At 45.6% G+C, this 25,700-nt stretch overlaps 1 protein-coding gene and 1 long non-coding RNA gene across 2 annotated transcripts in view; one reads left to right on the forward strand and one right to left on the reverse strand.

Annotated features, from left to right (window-relative positions):
- Positions 1–755: 755 nt before the first annotated feature.
- LOC121021393 (uncharacterized) overlaps positions 756–25,700 on the forward strand; it is a 35,694-nt gene continuing 10,749 nt past the window's right edge. Inside the window, exons 1-3 of the mRNA XM_040461712.1 lie at positions 756–808; positions 2,016–2,690; positions 24,973–25,158. Of these exons, the coding sequence (XP_040317646.1) occupies positions 756–808; positions 2,016–2,690; positions 24,973–25,006 (762 nt within the window). The 3' untranslated portion in view covers positions 25,007–25,158. The remainder of the gene's footprint in view (positions 809–2,015; positions 2,691–24,972; positions 25,159–25,700) is intronic.
- On the reverse strand, positions 23,205–23,892 carry LOC121021306 (uncharacterized). Its single transcript, XR_005786494.1, has 2 exons — positions 23,724–23,892; positions 23,205–23,330 (listed from the first exon to the last, which is right to left on the reverse strand). It is a non-coding gene; the product is annotated as an uncharacterized LOC121021306 (long non-coding RNA).

Genomic DNA, 25,700 nt, shown 5'->3' on the forward strand with positions numbered 1-25,700 from the left:
CATTGGGGTACAAGTGCCCCTATGCATCAGTACTCCTGTATCCCTTGCGTAAATTCCTAGCAGTGCTACTGCTGGGTCATAGGGTAGGTCTATTTTTAATTTTCTGAGGAACCTCCACACTGTTTTCCAGAGTGGCTGCACCAGTTTGCATTCCCACCAACAGTGCAAGAGGGTTCCCATTTCTCCACATCCTCTCCAGCATCTATAGTCTCCTGATTTGTTCATTTTGGCCACTCTGACTGGCATGAGGTGATATCTGAGTGTGGTTTTGATTTGTATTTCCCTGATGAGGAGTGACGTTGAACATCTTTTCATGTGCCTGTTGCCCATCTGGATGTCTTCTTTAGAGAAGTGTCTATTCATGTTTTCTGCCCATTTCTTCACTGGATTATTTGTTCTTTGGGTGTGGAGTTTGGTGAGCTCTTTATAGATTTTGGATACTAGCCCTTTTTCCGATATGTCATTTGCAAATATCTTTTCCCTTCCGTTGGTTGCCTTTTAGTTTTGTTGATTGTTTCCTTTGCTGTGCAGAAGCTTTTTATCTTCACGAGGTCCCAATAGTTCATTTTTGCTTTTAATTCCCTTGCCTTTGGGGATGTGTCAAGTAAGAAATTGCTGCGACTGAGGTCAGAGAGGTCTTTTCCTGCTTTCTCCTCTAGTGTTTTGATGGTTTCCTGTCTCACATTCAGGTCCCTTAGGATGGTGATTTCTCAAGATGAGTTGATCAGGCACCCGCAGACTATCCTTCTGTTACCATGACAACAGACAGTAGGATGGTGATTTCAGCCAAGGTGGTGGATCACACTGGGTTGGTAGAATGGCTATGATGTGGAGGTTGAAGCCCAGAAAGTATTTGAAGTTAGAGCCATCAGAATTTCCTGGCTTGTAGGTGGGCTGAGAAAGAGGTTCAAGGAAATCTTCCCACGTGTCAATACTTAACAAACAGTTGAATCATTTTAATAGAATTCCATCAGCATTATACCAAGTTTTTCTTGGAACTTCACAAATCCCACTTCAAAATTTTATACATAGGAACAATTGTTCAGAGACATGAATTTTTATAAAATGAGGTACAGGGACTTACCCCAAATTGAGCAGTCATCAAGAACTTGTATGTTGGAAGCATCATGATGAAGGTATGGATGTACAGATGTATATTTGCATGAGAATCAAAGATCATCACTTAAACCGGAAACTCCTTCATGGCCTATCGCGTTAAACAATGTCTAGGGATGTGTGTTATCAGGACCCCCAGCTGGGCACAGCCACAGGTGTGATGTGTTGCAATACTCAGGTGTGCATTGTGTTCTGCAAGGAAAGTCACAGCAGATCCTGTTTGTAATCAGTCCCTGTGAATGTGGAATGTAAAAGGCTCCATTTCTTTCTTCAGATGGTGCACTGAGAACACATCAAATAAAACAACACCTGAATTTTTACTCTTAAAAGTGTGAGCACTACGGTATGTGACTTATATCTCCATTTTCAAAACAAATTTAAAGGCCACAATAGCCAGGAAATCATGCTTCCTGGGCACTGTTGAAATAATGTCGCAATGGATTTGCCCACTCTGCCTATTTAATGTAAGCAGACTCACACCATGTGGCCTGGTGTGGCTGGTGTCTTCCACGTGCTATATAACATTTTCACGATTGGTTCACGTGCATGATGTGTCCGTGCCTCATTCCTTTCTGGGGCTGAGTCACCGTCCGTCCTGTGTATATGCTGCACCCTGTTCATCCATCCACGCACTGGGGGACACTCAGGACGTTTCCCTCTTGTGGGTCCTGAATGGTTTGGCACCTGGCATTCGTGTGCACACATCCGAGAATCTGTTTTGGTTTGGGTAGGACTCAATACATGGGTCACATTATAATTCCGTGGTTAACTTCTTGAGAAACAATCAAGATTTTATCCACATCAGGTGCCCTACTTTACATTCCCCTAGCCATGCACACCTGTGACTGTGTCCTGCTGGGATCGCGGGATCCCACGTCTCGTGGGGGCTGAGGACACAGGGCATGTTTGGGTGACCTGAGGCCAGAGAAGTGGGGCGGGGATGGAGAGTGGGGCCTCGCGGTGTCTAAGGGTCAGGTCAAAACCCAGGAAGACCTTCTCTTCTGTTTAGTGACGTCACCGGTCATTGAGCTGTTCTTAAATACAGGGGATCCGTGCACCGCCACCCCGTGTCCACCGCGGACTCAAGGGTCACCGGGCCCTTCTGTTCTGTCTCTTCCTGATCTGGCGCCGGACAAGGGAGGCTCCCCGGAGAAAGTGAGTCAGATTCTCCGGACAGAAGGAGGGTGCAGACGGGTCAACGGGCCAAGAGTGTATTCTGCTGGGAGCCCACCTGGGGGCTCACAGATCCCGCACAGGTGTATCGCGAGCGGGAGCCTCAGGGGGCAGGAGGCGGGGCCTGGGGGAGCTGTCCAATCTGAGGCCACAGGGGCCGCGTCAGGATTACCCTCCAATCAGACCGTGAAGGGCCGCAAGCCGTCCTATCACGGCGCGGGGGCCGCAATTATATCCCGGGAACCGTCCAATCAGGCCCGGGGGCGGGCGCGATCCCACCTCGTGGACGTGAATCCGCGTTCCCCGCGGGCTCGGGCTCCTCTGCGCGGGGCTGGCACCCGCCTGGGGCCGCAGTGCCGAGTGGAGGACGCGTGGAGAGCCCGGAGCGGAGCCGCCAGAGGGTGAGTCCGGCGGGATTGAGACGGGGTGGGGGGCGCTCGTTCCAACTGGCCGGAACTGTCTGGAAGTGGCCGCGGGCCCACGTCTCCCGGACCGCGGTGACCGGACGCGAGATTCAGCCCTCGTCCGCGGAGTGGGGTTCTGGCGTCCTGTCCCCTCCCCGCGGGTTGGTTCTGGGGTCCCCTCCCGATTTTCTGCGGCGGGCCGCGAGGTGGAGTCCCTGCGTCCTGTCCCCTTCTCACGTGCTGGTTTCCGTGTTACCAGCTGAGTCCCTGGCTGGTGGAAGAAGGCCGGGACCACCACCCGTGGGGCGGTAAATCCTGGGAACTCATGATGGACCTAAGAGAGAAATTCAAATCCCAGCTTGTCTGAGGACACTTTAATTACAAAAAACTCCAACAGGGACAATGTCCAGTCTCAGAGATCCTCCAGGGTCTCCAGTGAAACAGAACCGGGGCGTGGCTGTTCTTTAAGAGGGGGATGGGCAGGAGAGCCCAGTGTCAGGATCCGGCCACTGCGGTGGAGGAAGGCCTCGTTGGCTCATGTCCCCAGGGCCTTGTTCCTCAGCTGAGTGGATGCTCAGAGTGTGGGCCACCCGCAGTTCAGGGGCCTGTGGGGAGGACAGTGGCCTGGGTAAAGTTTGGGTAGGAAACGGGCGGTGGTGGACAGTTGGCTAAACCAGTGTCAAATGAAGATTCCCAATTGAGTACGGATAGCCCTGCATTGAGGAGAATGATTGCAAAGTGCGGGGAGGGGACTGTTGCACTAGAGGCAGGGGCCTTGCAGGGGGACGAGGAGGGGGGGTGGCTTTTGCATTGGGGACAATGGCTGTGCAGGGGGGCAGGGGCCTGCAGGGGATCGGGGGGCAGTTGCATTTGGGGCAGGGGCTACGTCGACAGGGAGGACACTGAGTATAAGACCTGCGAGTGTCTCAAGAGTCGTGTAAAAGGAGAGGAGGAAAGAAACCAGGCATGAGCAGGTGTGGTGCTGACGTGGAGGTTCCCTGAGGCCAGCCTGTCCCCCTGTCCCCAGGAGGGGCTGTGTGTGGCTCAGGCTGAGAGCAAGCCCACGTTCAGGGGTCTGGAGGAAGGAGAAAAGCCAAAGCACTTTGCTTCCCAGCACTTTGCTGGGACCAGCCAGCATTTTGTGCCCCTTGGTCACGGGGACAAGCCGCTGAGCTGATCGTGGATGAGGCACAAAGTGTGGGTGTGGGGGGGTCTGCGTGTGGCCCTGTCATGGGTGAACAGGGGGACTTCCTGTCAGTCTTCTCTCTCTCTCTCTCTTTTTATATTTATTTTATTTATTTTCTTTATTTTGAGGCAGAGGGTGTGAGCAGGGGGAGGGGCAGAGAGACAGGGACAGAGAATCCCAAGCAGGCTCTGAACCTTCAGCTTCGAGCCCCATGTGGGGCTCGAACCCACGAACCATGACGTCACCACCGTAACCAAAATCAAGACTCACTTGATTTAACACTTAACCAACTGAACCACCCAGGAGCACAGGGCTCAGGTAGGCGTCTCCAGGTCACCTGTCACCTGTGAGCAGGACCTGTCACCCTGTCCAGCCCAGCACGGATGGCTCTGTCCTCCGCCGGCCTCGCGTTGAGCAGGTGTAAAATGCCCGAGTTCTTTCTGCCTCTTTTCTTCCCCTTCAGGGCAGAGGGTGGTCAGTGTGTCAGGTCGCTCCTGTCCCTGCTGACCCGGGTTACCGGGGGCTTTATCCAGAGAGCGTCCCCTGGGGAAAAGTGTCTCAGGACAGAACTGTCCTTCTCCGTGAGGGTTGGGGGCTCCACGCCTTCATGCTGCTGTGGTGACTCCGGTGTTCACAAGCACTCAAGACCTTTGGGCCGTATTTGCAGGTGTATGATTTTTCTCTTGTAGTGTGTGAGTGTGCTGTCCCTGGGGACTACTCTTGGTTTTCCTTTCTTTGCGGCTCTACCTCTGTTCTCCTCACCAAGCAGTGCACGGCTGGATTTTGCCCCTGTTGAACTTGCAATAAGGGAGTAATCCTAGAATAGTCTTTGATGTCACGGGAGCGTGCGGTTTCACAGCCCTGCTCTATCTCACTTGGGCAGGTTTCCTGGAGAAGGGAGGTTCCTGGAGAAACTTAGTTACCTGAAGGAAGGAGGATGCCGGTGCATCCCCTGGCCAGGAGCCATCCTGCTGGGAGCTGACCTCTGGGTAGACAGGTCAAACACGTGTGTACCGCCAGCCTATCAAGGAGCAGGAGGTGGGACCTAGCAGATCTGCCCAATTCTGGGACACAGGGGTGGTGCCAGGATCACCTTCCAATCGGAACGTGAAGGGGCTGCAGGCCGTCCTATCACGGGGTGGGAGCGGGTTTCTCAGAGCAGTGTCCAATCAGGTGTCAGGACCTGAAGCAATGCCCAATCAGGTCACAGGGGTGCATAACCCGGTGCAATTATATCATTGTGCTCAGAAACCATCCAATCAGGCTCGGGGGCAGGCGGGATCCTGTGCTTTCCAAGGTGGCTCTTCCAGTGCAGCTGGGTCATAACCACATGCATCCCTCTGCTCTAGGTGTAGTGTCCACATTCTTACCTGCCACAGTCCCAGAACCACCAGGAAGATGCTCTGAGAGCCTGGGGTGGGACTGAGAAAGGCTGAGTCATGGGCCCAGGTCTCCCAGATCCCAGGGGTGTGGCCCCGAGTTATAGTCGTCTTCCCGAGTGGGGTTCCGGTGTCCCATACTGGTTTTGGGGTCACCATCGGTCCTCACCTGACTCTCCGTCCTTGTCCGCGTGGTGGGGTGCAGAGGTGGTGGTCCCAGGACCCCCAACCCCAGTTGTTGGCAATGTAGGGGGGCAGAGGGCGGAGGGGCCCACCGCTGCTTTGGGGTTCGGGTCTGGGACGACCCCCCACGGATCTGTCTTGTAACGACAGTTGTGTCCTGCACGGGCTGATAGTACTGCCTTCACACAGGCCTGAGGTTTGGGTAAACGGCCTTGTCTGCTGTTCTCTGGCGAAGAGTAAGTTTCTGTCCTTGAGGAAGTACCTCCAAGTCCTGTCCCATGTTGTTCTGGGGCTCATTGTGGGAGTGCCACCAGAGCAGGGTCTCAGGAAGGTCCTGGAAGAGCCGACACACACAGTTCCGCACTCTAAGGGGAAGTGGGTGCGGGAGTGATTAAAAAATCATAAAATCCTTAGGACTCTGAAAATTCAGTGAAGGAAGATGTGGTCAATTCTCATTAATTTAAGACTTGCTAGCATGAGGATACAGTTAAAGGTTAACTGCTTTGTGAAGGTGTGAACAGTTTCCGCTTCCATAAAACCACCCAGGTGCCCTAGAGCTGCCTCTCCCACCATAGTCGTGACCGCAGAGTGGAAGCCATGAGGCTGCACCTGGTTGTCCACACTTTAGGCATATATTTGCCCTATAATATGTTGGGTCAGCATGACGTTGAAATAATTGAACGTTTCTTAGGTTTAAATGGCAAGAAAGACATCTTGTAGAGACCTCAACTTGAGCTGGAATCAGGTCTCTTGTGCCTGAAAGACAGGCCTGTAGAGCCTGTCTACCTGGACGGATTCCTTCTGCTTTCATCTGTCTGACCCAGTCTCTAGCTTCCTCTTCATTTTAAGGGATGTTTTCGCTGAGTATAGACATTTAGTTTGACAGATAATTTTGCCTTTAGCCTTTAAAATTATTATTTTTTTGTTTATTTTTGAGAGACAGAGACAGAGTGAGAGTGAGGGTGGGGTGGGGTCAGAGAGAGCGAGACACAGAATTTGCAACAGCTCCAGGCTCTGAGCTGGCAGCACAGAGCCAGACATGGGGCTCCAACCCACGGATGGTGAGATCATGACCTGAGCCGAAGTTGGTGGCTCAACCAACTGAGCCACCCAGGTGCACCTGCTCTTAACATTTTAAATATGCCACTGCACTGTATTTGTGCTGCCATTAGTTCAAGTGAGAAATCAGTGTCAACCTTGTTCACCTTCAAAATGAAACTCTTAGTTATTTTACCAGCAAATAAATAAGTAAATAAATTTGATAAATTGGTTTATTTACAGACAGTAGATAATTACAGTCTGGAACAAGTGATGGCAGAACCACACAAGTCCAGAGAACAAAGGAGACAAACAGTTTTCTAGTGGAATGTGAAGGTTGGGAGGGTTGCTGTGAACCAAGGGTGCATTGTAGGAAACTAGCAGTTGGACGCGTTGTGGCTGCTCACTGGCTGGGCTGGCAGAGGGTGAAAGCCTTTCTTCCTGCTCCTGGGGGAGTAAAGTATTAGCTAAGGTCCTACTGACTTGCAAGGCTTTTCTCTTTCTGTGGGATCTGCAATTAAGCACGAGTGGTAGTGGACAAGGGCTGCCTTGCTTTTCTCCTGAGTCCATTCTAAAGCACATTTCCATTTATTAATTTTCACACTTGCCCCTTTCAATCAAGCTCCTTCCTCAAAAGCATTGCTCATCAAGAGTCGGTTTTTCCGTATTTAGTGTTTTTGTCTTTTGCCAAGAAGAACCTTTCCTACTTGTGTCTTATGTTTGGGGGAACGTACAGAGCAGTGGGAACCAGTTAAGGCCACATTTGAGACACAAGGAAGGTTGGGAGGGAGAAACTCTCAGGCGCTTGCCAATTAAATATTCTATCTTCTGGAGGTGATAAGCTTTGGAGATTATCGCAAAGCATTGAGCCAACATCACATTATTGGGTATATCATTTATTTTTTTATTTTTTTAATGTTTATTTTTGAGAGAGAGAGTGAGAGTGCATGATGAGGGGAGGGGCAGAGGGAGAGGGAGACACAGAATATGAAGCAGGCTCCAGACTCTGAGCTGTCAGCACAGAGCCCACTGTGGGTCTCGAACTCGTGAACCATGAGATCATGACCTGAGCTGAAGTTGGACACTTAACCAACTGAATCACCCAGGTGCCCTCAGGTATATCATTTTCTTAAAATGTTTTGAGAGGCAATAAATAAATAAACAAAATTAAAATATTATACAGTAAAGAAGTAACATGACAAATCCAAATTGTAAGATGAATCTAATCCGGGACCCCGAGTCTGAAGGCAGCTCACTGAAATGTTTATTGGCACTTCTTCCAACCTCAGGGGGAAAGTTCTCCCTGTGGAGGCAGACCCAGAGTCCTGTATGCCTCCTGGAAGTTCCCACCTGGGAGACCGTGAGGGCAGATAGTGGGCCCTGCAGAAGCACAGGGCGAGAACGAACCCAGGGCATGTGGGAGGAGACAGTGCGGGGGAGAACACAAAGCTTAGTGGTGAAGTTTTTGGAAAAAAAATAGCAAAACTTGAAAGGTATTTTGAAATAGTATCTTTATCTCAAACTACTTGGAACCAAATGTGTTCTCAATAATACAGCCTGTGAGGTTGCAAATGAAGAGACCATGAACTTGGGTACGAATCCTAAGTCAGTTAATAGGTCAAGTGAAGGAAAGACTTGATTTTCTGAACTTTCTATCCCTTCCGAAAACTCATGGGATGCTCATGAGCCTGTTTCTGAAAGGCCAGAAGACCAAGAAAAGGGTTCCCCCTCCCTCAAGTGTTTTATAAATGCAGACAGGGGCGCCTGGGTGGCGCAGTCGGTTAAGCGTCCGACTTCAACCAGGTCACGATCTCACGGTCCGTGAGTTCGAGCCCCGCGTCGGGCTCTGGGCTGATGGCTCAGAGCCTGGAGCCTGTTTCCGATTCTGTGTCTCCCTCTCTCTCTGCCCCTCGCCTGTTCATGCTCTGTCTCTCTCTGTCCCAAAAATAAATAAACGTTGAAAAAAAAATTAAAAAATAAAAAATAAAAAAAAAATAAAAAAAAAAAATAAATGCAGACAAGGGCAGGGCATCTCTCGGTGAAGAGAGAAGAAAACAACAGTGAGCTAAAGGACCCCAGACCAGGGCCAAACATCACAGGAAGGCTGTGGCACAGATGTGGTCTGCTGCTGTTCCGGGAAACCTTTACTGTCACATCACCACGTGGTGTGCAAGGCAGTCAGGGTTTGCTGTGTGTCTAGACATGTCACGTCCATCCAAGAGTCTGTGCCCTGGAGTGTGGTGACACAGGGGCTGGCGGGCAGATGCTGAGAGGGGCCTTTCCAGGGAGACTGGAGAGAACCAGGAGGTGTCTTGTCAGTAGACGAAATCTTGAGGTTGCAAGGTGGGAGGATCCAGGTCTTCCTCTCTCTCCAGAAGGGTACCATGAAGACTGCTCTTCCAAAGCATGGTTATTTCAAATAGAAGCGACCAATCTTTTCCAATACTGAAGCATACCTCCCTTTCTCATTGAGGGTCAAAGTCAACAGGGACCAGTGCAATGGACGTGCTGCGATATCTCAGGGTGGGAGTCTAGGAGTTCTGGAGGGTGGATATGAGATTTAGAAGGACTAACCACAGTGCTTTCGGACATGGTGTAGGGGGTGGGGGGATGTCTCTCCAGTTTGTCAATTGAGAATCAATAGTGCCATTAGTGTGTTCAACTAAGCCTGAGGATTGTGGATGGTATGTGCAGGGAATGTTTTGTAAAACCAGCTTAACAGACTGGTTCACGGAAGCACCTGACTGGCAAAATGGGTTCACCAATCACTATGAAGTTTGAGAGGTGTTCCCCAGGTAAGGATAATGTTTTCTCACAGCACTGCAGCCACAGGACAAGCACTGGCTTGTCTGCAAGCGGAAGTTTCAGTCCAGTGAGAAAACATGTAAACCATGACTAAACTGTATTCATGTCCAGGAGAGACGGAGCTGTGTGAAATCCATTTATGCAAACGTGTTTCCCTGGGTTGTACTTGGACAGGTGGGACCAGGGAGGTAGGCACTTTCTGTGGTTTTATTAATGTTTCCTTGCCAATATTAGTTCATGAACATTACCACTGTGTCATTAGGCCAGGGTTTAATGCATATACAGTTCTGAGTAGTGGGAATTGTTGAATCTCCAGTAGGGCCAGAGTGTTATTTGGTCCAAATCAATGTTCTCTCTTTTTACTGAATCAATAATTATTAGATTTTCAGTATTGTTTTTCCCTCTCTGAGGCCAATTATTGGGTATCCTTTGTTAATTTTTCCAAATTATCATTTGGGAGAACATCCCTTTGGACCAAGATAGATATTTGGCTTTTGGTTTCCTGGAGAGTAGTGCTTTTCATGGAAATATCAGTGAGGTGATTTCCTTTGGGCCACCATGGGGTTTAGCCTGGAGTGCCCGGGAACCTTAATAGGGCCCAAGCAGCTAGCAAAAGTATAGCATCTAATACATTTTGGACATAGGAGTCATTTTAATTTTATCCCCGTTGGAGGTAAGGAAGCCACACAATTTGTACAATATTCCAAAAGTATGAACAACCCCAAAGGCATACTGACGATTGGTATAGTCTGTGGTTTTACCCTTAGTTAAAGTGCAAGCTCAAATAAGGGAATATAACTCACCTGTTAGGCTGAAGTAGCCACAAGTAAGGGTGCTCCCTCAGTGATTTCAAAAATAAGTTGCAATAGCACACTCAACCCATTCAACATTATCATCCTTTAGGTAAAACCTGCAGTAAACCATCAAAACTATGCCTTAGTTAGTTTCCCATACACTGCAACGGGGAGTCAAAAGGTGATCTGTCAGCATTGCCAAATTAACTCAGTCTGGAGTGGATAGGTCTTCCCTTTCCATCCTGGTCCTGTTAACCAGAAGAGTATGTTCCTGGTTCAGACGATTAGCAAACATGGAGTTAGTTAAAGGCTACTTGGGCGGATTCCCCGTCTTAAAGGAAGAGCAGCATTTTCTTTGAGGACAACTTGGAGTTGAGTGTAATTGTCATCAACAGGTTCATTCATCAGGTGCTGTTTGCAATCCTAAACCCTGTTCCCGTCAGCAGGCTTAGGAAAAGCTACCACATTTGCCCGGTGGAGACTTTCATTGTATGTTCTAGCATCTTGCCAGAAGTGAGAGGTCTGTTTCTCTAAATACCTTTCAAGGATTTCCTGGCAGACTGGTTCATCCTGTGTGTGGCCTGACCCTCACCAACACGTATAGGGACTTGTTGGTATCAATCTGAGAAATCAGTTTGGGAAGTTTGAGTAAGTATGTTAAATTCGTCATCAAATCTACGGGGGTCTTCAGTCACTTTGGGAAACTCATTCACTCTGGCTCACAGTTCAGCTTTCATCCAGGGAAGAAACGGGTTTGTTTGGATCATCAGATTTAGTTTTAAAGGGGCAGGTTTTAACAGGTGCAGGAGAGGAAGGATTGGGGCAAGACTCAGAGGAACAGGGACTTTCAGCGGGAAGAGAGGAAGAGGGTGATGGAAGCAAATTTGCCTATTTTTTCTTTTGTTACTTGTGATTTCGATGTTACAGCTAGGAAGTCACTGCCACATCCAATGTCATGAAGGTTTTTTCCTATATTTCCTTCTAAGAGTTTTGTTGTTTTAGGGCTTACATGTAGGTTCTTGATCCATCTTGAGTTAATGTTTGGGTATGGTGTTAGGTAAAGGTTCCACTTTGTATTTTTGCATGTAGATGTCCAGTTCCTTGGCACCATTTATTGAAATCACTGTCCTTTCCTCATTGAATGGTCTTAGCACACTTGTCAAAATCAGTTGACCATGTATGCAAGGATTTACTTCTGGGTTTTCTATTCTATCTGCTTGGTCTATATGTCTATCTTTATGCCCTTCCCACAATGTTTTGATTATAGTAGCTTTGTAGTTAACTCGTAAGCCAGGAAGAGGGAGACTTACAAACTTTGTTCCTTTTTGTCATAGACTCTAAGTCTAAAGTTCTCTTTTGGCCAGCAAAAGAGTGGGATGCAGGATGAAAAGCGAGAGATGGCTAATATCCAGGAAAAGACAAGAGCTCAGAATAAGGGTCCTTGCCCAGTTTTTATTAGGATCAGAAGACTTACAAACATGGCTATGGATATGCACAAAGAGACAATGAATCTGTGAACATTAACTTGTGGACATGAGGGAAAGGGGGTCTTGAGCATATTTGGGGTTAGGGGTTTGGGTTAATACAAAACAAAATATTGGTGCTGGGCAGGTGGGCAGGAGGTTGTTTACAGTGGACCTGAGGCACCACCTGTTTATCTTAGCTAGCCTAGGGGATGAGACAGGTAGGACAAATAACCTCAGGGTTAACAAGGCACCTTTCTTTTGTTAATCATCTCTGCTCTGGGCTTCTTCACCTGAAGTGCAGGTCTATAGCCCAATTTACCTGCTTACCTAATTTGGTCCTTCCTTCCTATGAAAGCAGCTTTCTGCTATACTACTAAATTGGGGGGCACTTTTGCCCTGAATACCTAATCTTGCTTACCTCATATACCTTTGTATTGGGGGTCTTTGCACCCCTCTCTATTCTGAGTGGGGGGATCTGCACCCCGTCTCTAGGTGCCTTTGCACCCCCTCTTTATTCTGAGGTGCCTTTGCACCTCCCTACTCTTGTTTACCCAAACCCAGGTTGTGAGTATCCTATGGCTTTGTATTTCTTTATGCCTTGTTAACCCACTGGTGTAAACCCAGGGGATTCCTAAGCTTATTCCCCACACCTTTTGAAGACTGTTTTGACTATTTGAGGTTGCTGGAGATTCTTTATGAATATTAGCATGGGTGTTTCTATTTCTCCAAAGAAAAAGCCATTGGGATTTTGATAGGAATTGCATTGAATCTGTAGATTGCATTGAGTAGTACTGACATTTTAAAAATACTGTCTCTTTTTTTTTGGGGGGGGGGTGCCTGGATGGCTCAATTAATTCAGCATCTGACTCGGTTTTGGCTCAGGTCATGATCTCAGTTTTGTGAGTTTGAGTCCCATGTTGGGCTCTGTGCTGGTGGCATGGAGCCTGCTTGGGATTCTGTCTCCCTCTCTCTGCCCCTCCAAGTCATGCTATCTCTGTCTCTCTCAAAATATATAAACTTAAAAAAAAACAAAAACCTGTCTTTTTTTTTTTAAGTTTAATTCTGAGAGATCACACAGATGTGTGAATAGGGAGGGACAGAGAGAGAGAGAGGGAGAGAGAAATTCCAAGCACAGAGCCTGACACAGGACTCCATCTCACAAACCATGAGATCACGACCTGAGCCGAAATCAAGAGTGGGATGCTTAGCCAATTGAGCCATCTAGGTGCCTTAAAAAATATTGTCTTTCTGGGAATGCAACCTGTTGCAGCCACTCTGGAAAACAGTATGGAGGTTCCTCAAAAAACTAAAAATAGAACTACCCTATGACCCAGCAATTGTACTACTAGGCATTTATCTAAGGGATACAGGTGTGCTGTTTTGAAGGGATACATGCACCCCCCCCCCCATGTTTATAGCAGCACTATCAATAGCCAAAGTATGGAAAGAGCCCAAATGTCCATTGATGGTTGAATGGATAAAGAAGATGTGGTATATATATATACAATGGAGTATTACTCGGCAATCAAAAGAACGAAATCTTGCCATTTGCAACTATGTGAATGGAACTGGAGGGTATTATGCTAAGTGAAATTAGTCAGAGAAAGACAAAAATCACATGACTTCACATATATGAGGACTTTAAGAGACAAAACAGATGAACATAAGGGAAGGGAAACAAATAATATAAAAACAGGGAGGGGGACAAAACAGAAGAGACTCTTAAATATGGAGAACAAACAGAGGGTTACTGGAGGGGTTGTGGGAGAGAGCATGGGCTAAATGGGTAAGGGGCATTAAGGAATCTACCCCTGAAATCATTGTTGCACTATATGCTAACTAATTTGGATGTAAATTTAAAAAAATAAAAAAAAACAAGTTTAAAAATACAAAAATACTTAAAAAATTGTCTTTGAATCATGAATATATGATGTTTCCGTTATTCATATCTTTAATTTCTTTCAGCAATGATTTGTAGTTTTATCTTATATGAGTCTTTTGCCTCGTTGGTTAATTCCTAAACACTTAATACTTTTTGATGATGTTTTAAATGGAATTGTTTTTATAATTTCCTTTTCAGATATTTTATTTGATTTAGAAAAGAAACTTTTGTGTTTTTATCCTGATATTTTTCTAAGTTCATTTATTATTTCTAATGGTTTTGTGTGTGTGTGTGTGTGTGTGTGTGTGTGTGTGTGTGTGTGTGTATGTGTGTGATTTTTAGAGTATTTTACACCTAAGCTGTACAGAGATCATTTTTATTCCTTTCCAAGTTGGATGCTTATTTCTTTTCCTTGCCTAATTGCTCTGGGTATAACTTCCAGTACTCCATTAAACAGGAGTGGTGAAATTCATTCTTATTCCTGATCTGAGGGCACAAGTTTTCAGTCTCTCACCACTGAGTGTGATGTTCTCTGGGGGTTTTTCTCATGCGGATTTTATTAAATGGAGGTGGTACCTTTCTACTCCTAGTCGATGGAATGTTAACATAAAAGGGTGTTGAATTTTGTTGCGTGCTGTTTCTGCATCAGTTTAAGATAATCCTTTGGATTTTTTTTCATTCATTTTTCTCATTAATGTGACATATTGCATGGATCAATTTTTGTACACCCAACCATTCTTACATTCCAGTGATAAGTCTCACTTCATCACAGTGTACAATCCTTTCAGTATGCTGCTGAATTCTATCTGCTAGCATTTTGTTGGGGAGTTTTGCATACAAATTCATAAAGGATATTCGTTTGTAGTTTTGTTTCCTGGGGGGTGATGCTGGTCTCACAGAAGGAACCGACTAAGTGTTCCTTCTCTCCTCTTCAATTTTTTGGAAAATTTTGATAAGGATTAGTATTCTTCACGGTACAATACACCAGTGAAGCCTTCAGGTTCAGGACTTTTCTTTGGGAGAATTTTGACTACTGATTCAATTTCATTAGATTTCTATTTGGAATTTGTTTCCTCATGATTGATTCTCGGTACATTTTGTGTTTCTAGGAATTCCCCCATTCCATCTAGGTTGTCCAAGTTTTTGCTGTACGTTTCTTCATAGTATTCTCTTGTAGTCTTTCTTATTGCTTTTTTTAATGTTTTATTTTTTATTTTTGACACAGAGATAGAGCATGAGCAGGGAAGGGGCAGAGAAAGAGGGAGACACAGAATCCGAAGCAGCCTCCAGGTTTTGAGCTGTCAGCACAGAGCCTGACACAGTGCTTGAACCCACAAACCGCGAGATCATGACCTGAGCGAAAGTCGGACGCTCAACTGACTGAGCCACCCAGGCACCCCAGTCCTTTTTATTTCTGTAGATTCAGTAGCAATGTCCTGTCACTTCTGATCTTAGTAATTTGAGTCTTCTCTTTCTCAGTCTACCTAGCTAAAGGTTTGCCAATTTTGTTGATCTTCTCAACCAAGTTTCGGTTTCATTGATTTTCTCTATTTTCTTCTTCATTTATCTCTGCTCTAATGTTTATTATTTCCTTTCTTCCGCTAGGTTTGGATTTCGTCCCTCTTTCTTGATTTCTGAGGTTGTGAAGTCAGGTTGTTGATTTGAGGTCGTCCTTGTGTCTTAATGTAAGCATATGTACATACATTCTCCCTTAGCAATGCTTTTACTACTCTCTGTATGTTTTGGTAAGTTTATCCTTTTCATTTCTCTCAAGAACTTTTTTTTAATGTTTATTTTTGACAGACAGGGAGAGACAGAGCGTGAGTAGGGGAGGGGCAGAGAGAGAGAGACAGAATCCAAAGCAGGCTTCAGGTTCTAAGCTGTCAGCACAGAGCCTGATGCAGGACTTGAACTCAAGAACCGCGAGATCATGACCTGAGCCAAAGTCCGACGCTCAGCCGACTGAGCCACATAGGCGCCCCTCACTCAAGTGCTTGTAAATTTCTCTTGTGATGCCTTCTTTGACCCATTTGAGCTATTTTTTAATGTTTATTTTTTTTTAATTTTTTTCAACGTTTTTTATTTATTTTTGGGACAGAGAGAGACAGAGCATGAACGGGGGAGGGGCAGACAGCGAGGGAGACACAGAATCGGAAACAGGCTCCAGGCTCCGAGCCATCAGCCCAGAGCCTGACGCGGGGCTCGAACTCACGGACCGCGAGATCGTGACCTGGCTGAAGTCGGACGCTTAACCGACTGTGCCACCCAGGCGCCCCTTAATGTTTATTTTTGAGAGAGAAAGAGAGAGTGTGAACAGGGGGGACAGAGAGAGAGAGAGGGAGACACAGAATCGGAAGCGGGCTCCAGGCTCCCCTGTCTGCACAGAGCCTGACGTGGGGCTCGAACTCACAAACCATGAGATTGTAACGTGAGCCAAAGTCAGACGCTTAACTGACTAAGCCACCCTGGTGCCCCAATTTGAGCTATTTTAAAGCATGGTAATTAACATTGCTGTCAGAGAAAAGGTGCCCTTGCTGAAGAGAAACCATATGCTGTTGGGGTTGATGAGGGCAAAGGAAGTCCTCGTGCAGTTACAGTTACTGCACCCACCCATCCACTTCTCTGTGTTTGAATAAAATGATAGCAACTTGAAATACTTGGAAGTAAAATCTAACTAAAATAATGAGAAGATAAATTAACCAAATGCTTCAAAGAGTATGCAAGTTCTACATGGAGAATAGCTGTCGTTGTCTTTATGCTCTCCTCTGTTTCTTGGTGTTTTACAAATAGGCTGGGGTACATAACAGAATAGCGGGTGATTGAAGGACACATGGCTGCATGTACCTTTGTGATATCCTTGGCAGTCGTGACACTGTTGGATGTGACTGTGCATGTGTTGAGCTGATTGTGTGGCCGTGGGGATTGCTGTGGCTGAGGAGTGTGTGTCCTTGTGACATGGATTCTGCCACTGTTCCAGCCTGCGCACCTCATGCCACAGAGACCTGCTCCCTAGTGGGTGCAGTTGTGCATCACTAATGATGCTTCTCAGCAGGAGGACACTTCGGTTCCTTATGGGAACACTGGAGCTCGAGGAGACCTTGGGACAGGCCCTGGAGAGAGAGAGACATGCTGCTGAGGCCCAAGGATTACGATTCCCCATAGGAAAGACTGGGCTGGGCTTTTGTTTCATGGCCACAGCATTCCCAAAGGATTGACAGGACTCAGCATCTAGTCACGGTCACTGCCAAGATCTCTCATAGGGAAAGGATACAGGGGCAGATTAGTGAGAGGAATAGGTCCATGTTTGGGAAGCAAGGCCCAAGCTTTTGGGTTCTCCCACTGGAGGCACACAGGGTGCACTTCATGAATTTTTTGTGACAGCTCATGCAAATTGTTGCCAGCCAGGGAGGCTCAGTACAGAAACAGTGCCAAGGTTTGTATCGGGGAACTGCTCACACAAGTACTGACTGCCTGTCACATGCCAACATTCCAGACTCCCAGAAGGAGGACAGGAGTTCTGCTTGAACTACATTGCTTATACAAACAGTATAGACGGAGCCAACCTTTCAAAGGACAGCAGTCAGGCCTGCTGTGTTAACTCTTGTCTACAGTCCAGGCCTTTGGCCCTTGGTTTACAGCAAAATAGTTATCAGTGGGAACCATATGGCAGGATGAGACCATCTGCCAGTGCTGATCTGTGTTATGATGTTTAAGGATAGTGGACTTTGGAAAAAAGAAAGGCTTTTCTTAGAAAGCCAGCTGGATTCCTCCTTAAACTTCTGTATCCACCTTTTTGGCTGGCCTATCAATTCAGACACAACACAACTCTGCCCAGTAACTGGAAGTTGACCTGAATGTCTCCCACAGCTCAGGCAGTGTCAGCACATGTGACACACACAGGAAGTACAGTCCCAAAGGAGGCAGAGAGGGCACAGCTGTCAGGGTGTCCTGAGCACACATTGGTGCATCAGGCAGTTCAGGCTCAGAGGTCCCTGTGTGGCTTCTAATGTGGCCCCTTCTGCCTCTAGAGTTCTCTGTCCTGCCCAGATAATTTAGTTCAGTCCTTGACTTTAGAAGGACTGCCTCACTCCCAGATGGCTTGCCTGCCCTGACCCCCTGCTTCATTCGCCTGGACAGTGTCTCCAGGTGCTCCATATGGGAATAACAGAGCCAGGCAGTGGCAGCCAGACTCCCATGGGTCAGCCCAGCCATCTGCGCTCAGACACTCACAGCACTTTAGAAAGGTGGCGTGAGGTTTCCTTCAGGAAGGATTCTGAGAAACAAGGTTGACATTGGTCTCTGCCTTCCCCATCACCTCACTAGACACCAGACTTGTGTCCCACTTAGCCATTATAACATGACATTTCAAAACCAGCCCCTCCTCTCATCCAGACCTTTCCCGTGGAAGAGGAGTGCAGAAGAGGAATAACAACATTTCCATGGAAAACATTTTGATACAACTTACTCAGACACATCCCATTTAAAAGTTGTTCAGGACGAGATGCTAAGTTTTCAAAAATGAATTTGCACAACCCCCCACTCATTTTGTCCTGATGATTTATCCAGCCAGCAGCCCAGAAGAGAGGAGTATGTTTCTGGAGACCACCACCTTAGTACAGTGTGCATACCAGGAGGAAGGGCAAGGGAGGTGGGTCAGGCTTCCAGAAAGCAGATGAGAGTTGTGACATCAGAGCCTGATGTCAGGGGTGGACAGAGAGGCCACTGTCCCTGTGTTGTGCCCTCCCCAAACGAACAGCTTTTGGTAGGAATCACAAGTTAGCAGTACAGTCGGTCTGTGTATCAGATGATCACTGCAAACATTTACGTCTGTTTTTACCATCCACGCATCGATCCAGAAGCAAGAGCACAAAACAGAAAGCCTGCGACCTCCCCCTCCTTTTTTTTAATCATTACAAATTTACTCAGACCCCGAGCAGTAAATTCAGCATTTATTTTTTTTTAAATTTTTTTTTTCAACGTTTATTTATTTTTGGGACAGAGAGAGACAGAGCATGAACAGGGGAGGGGCAGAGAGAGAGAGAGGGAGACACAGAATCGGAAACAGGCTCCAGGCTCTGAGCCATCAGCCCAGAGCCCGACGCGGGGCTCGAACTCACGGACCGCGAGATCGTGACCTGGCTGAAGTCGGACGCTTAACCGACTGCGCCACCCAGGCGCCCCAATCAGCATTTATAGTGTTGGCGTTAGGGCTGCCAAGCAAGATCATGGGCTAGAATGCAGGAGAAGCTAGGGGAGTGGTACGCCAAGGCAAGAGCTTTTACAAACGCAGCTTGCAACTCTGAGTTCACACCCACACTGGAAAGACCCTGATCTGTAATACCCATTTCCAAAGTCTGAGTGTACATCAGGTGGCCTAAAACTTTTAACCGTCAAGATTTTAAGCTTGAAGCATGCCCCTACCTTTATTTTCATGCGACGTCATTCATGTAAACTCCACAAACTCACAGCTGTAAGTATTTCTTCCCAGTATTTACAAGTACTTCCAACAGTTCCTGAAACACTTCATTCACAATTTATTCAGTGTGTTTGTATGAATTAATGACGAGCTCCTCACTGCAACTGTTACTGTCCATAGAGAAAATATACATCACACCCCATGCATTTCCTGTTATCTGATTTGCCACAGTTTGCTTTCCTGAAAGGTCCCTATTTCCTTATAAACCACACCTTTGCCATGTTGACAATCTCTCTTTTCTCACAAACATACAAGACCAGGAGTGTTAACACTTGTTTGTGTCATGCCTCTACATCCAGGGCCTAGGATGTCCTGGTTAGCTTTAAACCCAACTGTATACATTTTGAGACTAAAATGCTGGGTCTATGAGGGCTGCTCAGAAAATAGCATGAAGGTGCGACTGGGTGGCTCAGTCGGTTAAGCATCCGATTCTTGGTTTCGACTTGGGTCATGATCTCAAGATTTGTGGGTTTGAGCCCTGCATCAGGCTCCACACTGACAGCACAGGGCCTGCTTAGGAGTCTCCCTCCCTCCCTCTCTCTCTCTCTCTCTCTCTCTCTCTGTCTGTCTCTCCCCGACTTGCATGCACACACTTGCTCTCAAAATAATAAAAACTTAAAAAAAAAATAATAAAATCATACCAGAAAGAAAAGTCCTTGAATTTGTACAAACCTAGTAACCCTGACAGAATAAGTGTTGCCTAAGTTGGTAATTAGTTGATTTCACAGTCCATAATCGCAATGGGATGTTTTAATATATCCCCAGAGTGAAAAGTAAAAAAGAACATTTCTTAGTATCCATGTTGGGGATGACATGGAAATGCTGACAGCCTGAGAATGAAAGTCAAGTGCTCGCTGTCTGTTTTGAGGGTACTCTTGATTAAAAGGGGCAGGAATCACTACAATAGTCTAGAAGTCAGTGTCCAGTCTGCTTTTTGTATGTCTCATGCATATTTGACAGTTAATGAATTTGAACCGAGAAGTCTGTGGGGCAGACATTTAGGGAAATATTCCCAGACTTACCCACAAATTGTGTAATGAAATCCGGTATAACCATCTCCAGCTCCATCTATACATTTCATTATGTCACAGGTCTCTATTCTTAATTCAAAACTTACTGTCCAGGTCACGCGGAGAAGTGAGGAAAAGAGAAAACTGCAGGAGATAAAGGTTGCTCTTTGTAGAGTTTTGCACACTTACCAAATTTTGCATCAAACAAGACTATTTTAGTAAGAAAAATACAGAAGTGATATCCACTATGTGCCATACTAGGACAGTAAGAAAATTGCTAAAGTTCTGTTGTTCTAATGATACAGAAAAACTATGGTTTTGTTCATCTCAGCCTGTCAGTAGCCATGCTATTGGCTAGGAATGCCTGGGGGCACTCCCCTGAGCCATACTACTTGCGGTGAGCCCCCACAGACATATCCCATCCAGAGCTAGGGTTGTGACTGGACTGTTCCTTGTGGTTCTTCATATGACTGTAAGATGCACCTCACCAATGGCCATCATGGAACTTACAAGAACTAGGTTTAATACAAGTCCTGGAGAGTACATAGCACACTTGGGCCACATAGCAAGGTTGTGAGTACAGAGAGCATGCACACCGGGTGTTCTACATATGTTGGGGTCAAGGGTGGAGGGTGGTTCCCTACCTATTGGTTCTATTGGTAGCTGTATTATACAACCAGCAAGGTTTATTCCAGATGGAGCTTTGAAGTGGATGTACTGTCAGGCACTTACCTACAATACAGAAGAGTTAAGTTTTCTGTAACATTTTAAAAAAAAAAGCACCTTTCTGTAACATTAAAAGCGCACTTGAAATTACTATGGTTCAAATAAACTACAAAGAAAGAAAAACGGGAAAATCGGGGGAACACTATTCAAACATATGCACTCTAGCTGAAAGACTTGGAGAGTTATTTCTGACATGAACATTTTTTTGTGAAAGAACTGGAAATTCACTATTTAGGGGTCCGTTTTTTTAAGTTTATTTATTTTGAGAGAGAGAGAGCAGGGGAGGGGCAGAGACAGAGAGAGGGAAACAGAGAATCCCAAGCAGGCTCCATGCACAGAGCCCAACACAGGGCTTGAACCTACAAACTGTGAGATCATGACCTGAGCTGAAGTTAAGAGTTAGACACTCAATTGACTGAACCACCCAGGCACTCGTAGGGGTCCATTTTTAATTTTAATTTTTTTAATGTGTATTTATTATTTTTGAGAGAGAGAGAGACAGAGCATGAATAGGGGAGGGGCAGAGAGAGAGGGAAACACAGAATCGGAAGCAGGCTCCAGGCTCTGAGCCATCAGCCCAGAGCCCGATGCAGGGCTCGAAGTCACGGACCGCGAGATCATGACCTGAGCTGAAGTTGGACGCTTAATCAACTGAGCCACCCAGGGGCCCCAGGGGTCCATTTTTTAAATGAGGTAATGACAAACACAATATCATATTTATATCTTCTATATTTCTTTCCTGGCATGAATTTCTGGAGTATTATATATAAATCAGTGCAAGGTTTTCCAACATTACTTACAATTATGGAACTCCCCTCTAAAAAGTAGGACTTGGGGGCGCCTGGGTGGCGCAGTCGGTTAAGCGTCCGACTTCAGCCAGGTCACGATCTCGCGGTCCGTCAGTTCGAGCCCCGCGTCGGGCTCTGGGCTGATAGCTCAGAACCTGGAGCCTGTTTCCGATTCTGTGTCTCCCTCTCTCTCTGCCCCTCCCCCATTCATGCTCTGTCTCTCTCTGTCCCAAAAATAAATAAACATTGAAAAAAAATTTTTTTTAAAGTATGACTTAACAAATTTTTCAAATATTCCATGCCTTTCTGGAGCTACTACCCAGTGTGCATCCTCACATAGTTTCGAAAGGATGAGGGCCACTTGAAGGCTTTCCCACACTGTTTACATGTGGGGTGTCTCTCCCGTGTGCATCCTCAAGTGCTTCTGTAAGGACGAGGACCAGCTGAAGGCTTTCCCACATTGTGTACATTCATAAGGCTTCTCTCTGGTGTAGGTCCGCACGTGGCCTTGGAAGGATTTGGAAGAAGTGAAGGCTCGCCCACAATTTTTACGTTTATACAGTTTCTCTTCAGTGTGAATTCTCACATGTTCTCAAAAGGTTGAGGGCCAACTGAAGGCTTTCCCGCACTGTTTGCACTCGTAAGGTTTCTCTCCAGTGTGGGTTCTCACATGCCCCTGGAAGGACTTGGGGGAACTGAACAATTTCTCACAGTGCCCACAGTTAAACAGCTTCTCCCCAGTTTGCACTCCCACATGTATATGGACGGTCTAGGGCCGAAAGCTTTCCCACACTCCTTACACTCATAGGGCTTCTCTCTAGTGTGAGTCTTTTAGTGTCTTTGAAAAGACTGGGAATAACTGAAGGGTTTTCCACACTGTTTACACTTACAGGGCTTCTTCCCAGTGTGTGTTATCACATGTCTTCAGAAGGTTGAAGGATAACTGAAGGCTTTCCCACATTCCTTACACTTATATGGCTTCTCCCCAGTATGAGTTCTCATGTGTCTGGTAAGACTGGTGATCTCTGGGACGGCTGTACCGCAATGCTTGCATTTATAGGTTTTCTCCCGTGTGACTCTTTATATGTTGAGAGAGGGAGTAGGGATGCCAGAAACTTTTCCCACATGACTTACATTCACAAGGCTTCTCTCCAGTGTGTGTTATCATGTGTCTTGGAAAGACTGAAGGATAAATACTTTTCCACATTCCTTACATTTATATGGCTTTTCTCCTGTGTGCATTTGCACATGCCCAGTAAAACTTGAGAACTGACTGAAGGCTTGCCTGCACCACTTGCATTCATAGGTTTTCCCCTGAAGTGTGTATCTTCCTATGTTGAGTGAGGGAGTAAGAATGGCAAAAGTCTCTTCCACATAATTTGCATTCATACGGCTTCAGTGTGTGTTATCATGTGTCTTTGAAAGATTGAGGGATAAATGAAGGCTTTCCCACATTCCTTGCACTTATATGGCTTCTCCCCAGTGTGAGTTCTCATGTGTCTAGTGAGACTGGAGAATTCACGGAAGGTTTTCCCACATTGCTTGCATTCATTGTTTTCCTCTGTAGTGTGAATCCTGATATGTTGAGTGAGGGAGCAGAAATAAAGAAAGGTTTAACCACATAATTTACACCCATAGGGTTTCTCTCCAGTGTGAGTTCTCAGGCTTGTGGGACAAATGAAGGCCTGCTTGCATTCCTGACATGGATATGGTTTTTGCCCACAGTGAGATCTGACATGCCTCTTAAGGGAAGAAAGATGTATGAAGCCATTTCCACACTTGGTGCATTCATAGAGTTTTACTCCAGTAGAAATATTCTTGCGGGAATTAAGACGGGGACAGTGGCTGCACGTGTCTCTGTGTTGATTTCCTTCATTGCTTTCACAGAATCTGTCACAGGATTTCTGTTAAAAGTCAGAAGTACATTATCAATGTTATGTTTATTTGTGATTTGTTATTAGCAACTAATAAGTATTATAACTAGATGACTAACTTCATTTTAGTATACAGGAAGTTTTTCTACCCTCTGTGGATTGTCTTAGAGTTCACTAAATGCCCTGGAAGTGACCTCAGCATGTTCACTGTTCATTACTATTTGTTATGTATGGGGTCTTCCTAGAATCATTCCTAACTGAATTATGCTTCAAACATTCAATGTCTCAGTCAAGTTTTTGAAAACTTTCTTAAAATTCTAAATAAATAGATTTGGAGCTGGATTTTTTTTTTTTTTAAAGTTCATGGCCTACTAAAATTCTGTCCTGGGATTGCGACCTTTTTATCTTGTGAACGTAACTCACCTCAGATGTCTTGCATGGTTTCCATGCTGATCTTCAATGCTATGGTCTTCCCAATTTTTTCTAAAACGTAGGCACAAGAATTATTTCTTGTGAATTTCACTATTTTCTGTTCATTAGATATTTTTTTCTCAAATGCATCCTGTGGAACCAACCCACTGGCTTTAAACAGTGTCTTGTAATCAGAAACAAAAAGGTGAATGAACACATTACAGGAAGAAGGCACTTCTGAGCAAAGAAAGACTTTGATGACTTTAGTGCTTTCAAAACTTCATCAATGGTAGGCAAAAGGGGTCAACATAGTACACTAGTAATGACTGTCACAAGGTTTCCAAGAAGAAACCTCTCCGTGAACCAAAACAACACATGAAGCCAATACCCAGACTATTGAAACCAAAAGAGCTTCAGGGCTTCTAAACCAAAACAAAAATAAAACCTCAGTTGTTTTTTTGTTTTTGTTTTTGTTTTTGTTTTTTGGAAAAGACTCAAGTTTTTATTCCAAACTCATTGCTCTTTTTTTCTAAATATGTGTATTTATTTTTCAATATATGAAGTTTATTGTCAAATTGGTTTCCATATAACACCCAGTGCTCATCCCAAAAGGTGCCCTCCTCAATACCCATCACCCACCCCCCCTCCCTCCCACCCCCCATCAACCCTCAGTTTGTTCTCAGTTTTGAAGAGTCTCTTATGCTTTGGCTCTCTCCCACTCTAACCTCATTTTTTTTTCCTTCCCCTCCCCCATGGGTTTCTGTTAAGTTTCTCAGGATCCACATAAGAGTGAAACCATATGGTATCTGTCTTTCTCTGTATGGCTTCTTTCACTTAGCATCACACTCTCCAGTTCCATCCATGTTGCTACAAAGGGCCCTATTTCATTCTTTCTCATTGCCACGTGGTACTCCATTGTGTATATAAACCACAATTTCCTTATCCATTCATCAGTTGATGGACATTTAGGCTCTTTCCACAATTTGGCTATTGTTGGGAGTGCTGCTATAAACATTGGGGTACAAGTGCCCCTATGCATCAGTACTCCTGTATCCCTTGGGTAAATTCCTAGCAGTGGTATTGCTGGGTCATAGGGTAGGTCTATTCTTAATTTTCTGAGGAACCTCCACACTGATAAAACCTCAGTTTAATGAATACATTTCCACTACCATGGAGACATTATTAGACTCTAGGTCTGTGATGGCTGTGACCACATCTGTCTTATTTACCAGTGTATTCCTTTTCCACATTTCAAACCTAGGAAAAGCACAGATGAAAGATATTTGTTGGCCTGAAGCCATCCTTACCCACTGAGACCAGCATCACATCTCTGTAGAGGTTCTTCTGCACAGAATCCAGCAAAGACCACTCCTCCAAGGTGAAGTCCACAGCCACATCCTCAAAGACCACTGAGTCCTGACATATACAAGTGTGTGGAGGAAGAAGGGTAAGTCTGAAAGCACTGGGGAACTAAATCGATTCATAGAAGGTTCAAAACGGAACTTCTGGTCTCACAATACGTGACCTGACTGCTAATAGGCTTTCTTGAACCACTAAGGAATCAACCTTAACTTTACATTTATTATGACCACTCTTGTCTTACTCCTTTCTATCATTAGGCCCCAGACAGATATGCCATGCATATGAAATAAATACTTCTGTTGGAAAGTATGCAGTAAAAGGGTAACAGAGTTCAATTATCCAAACCTATTTCAATAATCCTTTAGGACTCATTAAACTGAGTTCTAAAGCACATTCTTTAGGACTAGCCCTTGACCAGCTCTTGGGAGGAAACATGCAAGCCCTTGAAATACAATGGTAACTCTGTGCATATAGGTGGGGCCTTGGGCCGTGGCAGAGCTCATGCTAACTATGATTTTTTTATTTTTTTAAATTTACATCCAAGTTAGTTAGCATATAATGCAACAGTAATTTCAGGAGTAGATTCCTTACTGCCCTTTACCCATTTAGCCCTTCCCCCACCCTCAA

Source organism: Herpailurus yagouaroundi, unplaced genomic scaffold (genome assembly GCF_014898765.1).
Source record: "Herpailurus yagouaroundi ecotype Mexico unplaced genomic scaffold, PumYag 295, whole genome shotgun sequence".
NCBI lineage: Eukaryota > Metazoa > Chordata > Mammalia > Carnivora > Felidae > Herpailurus > Herpailurus yagouaroundi.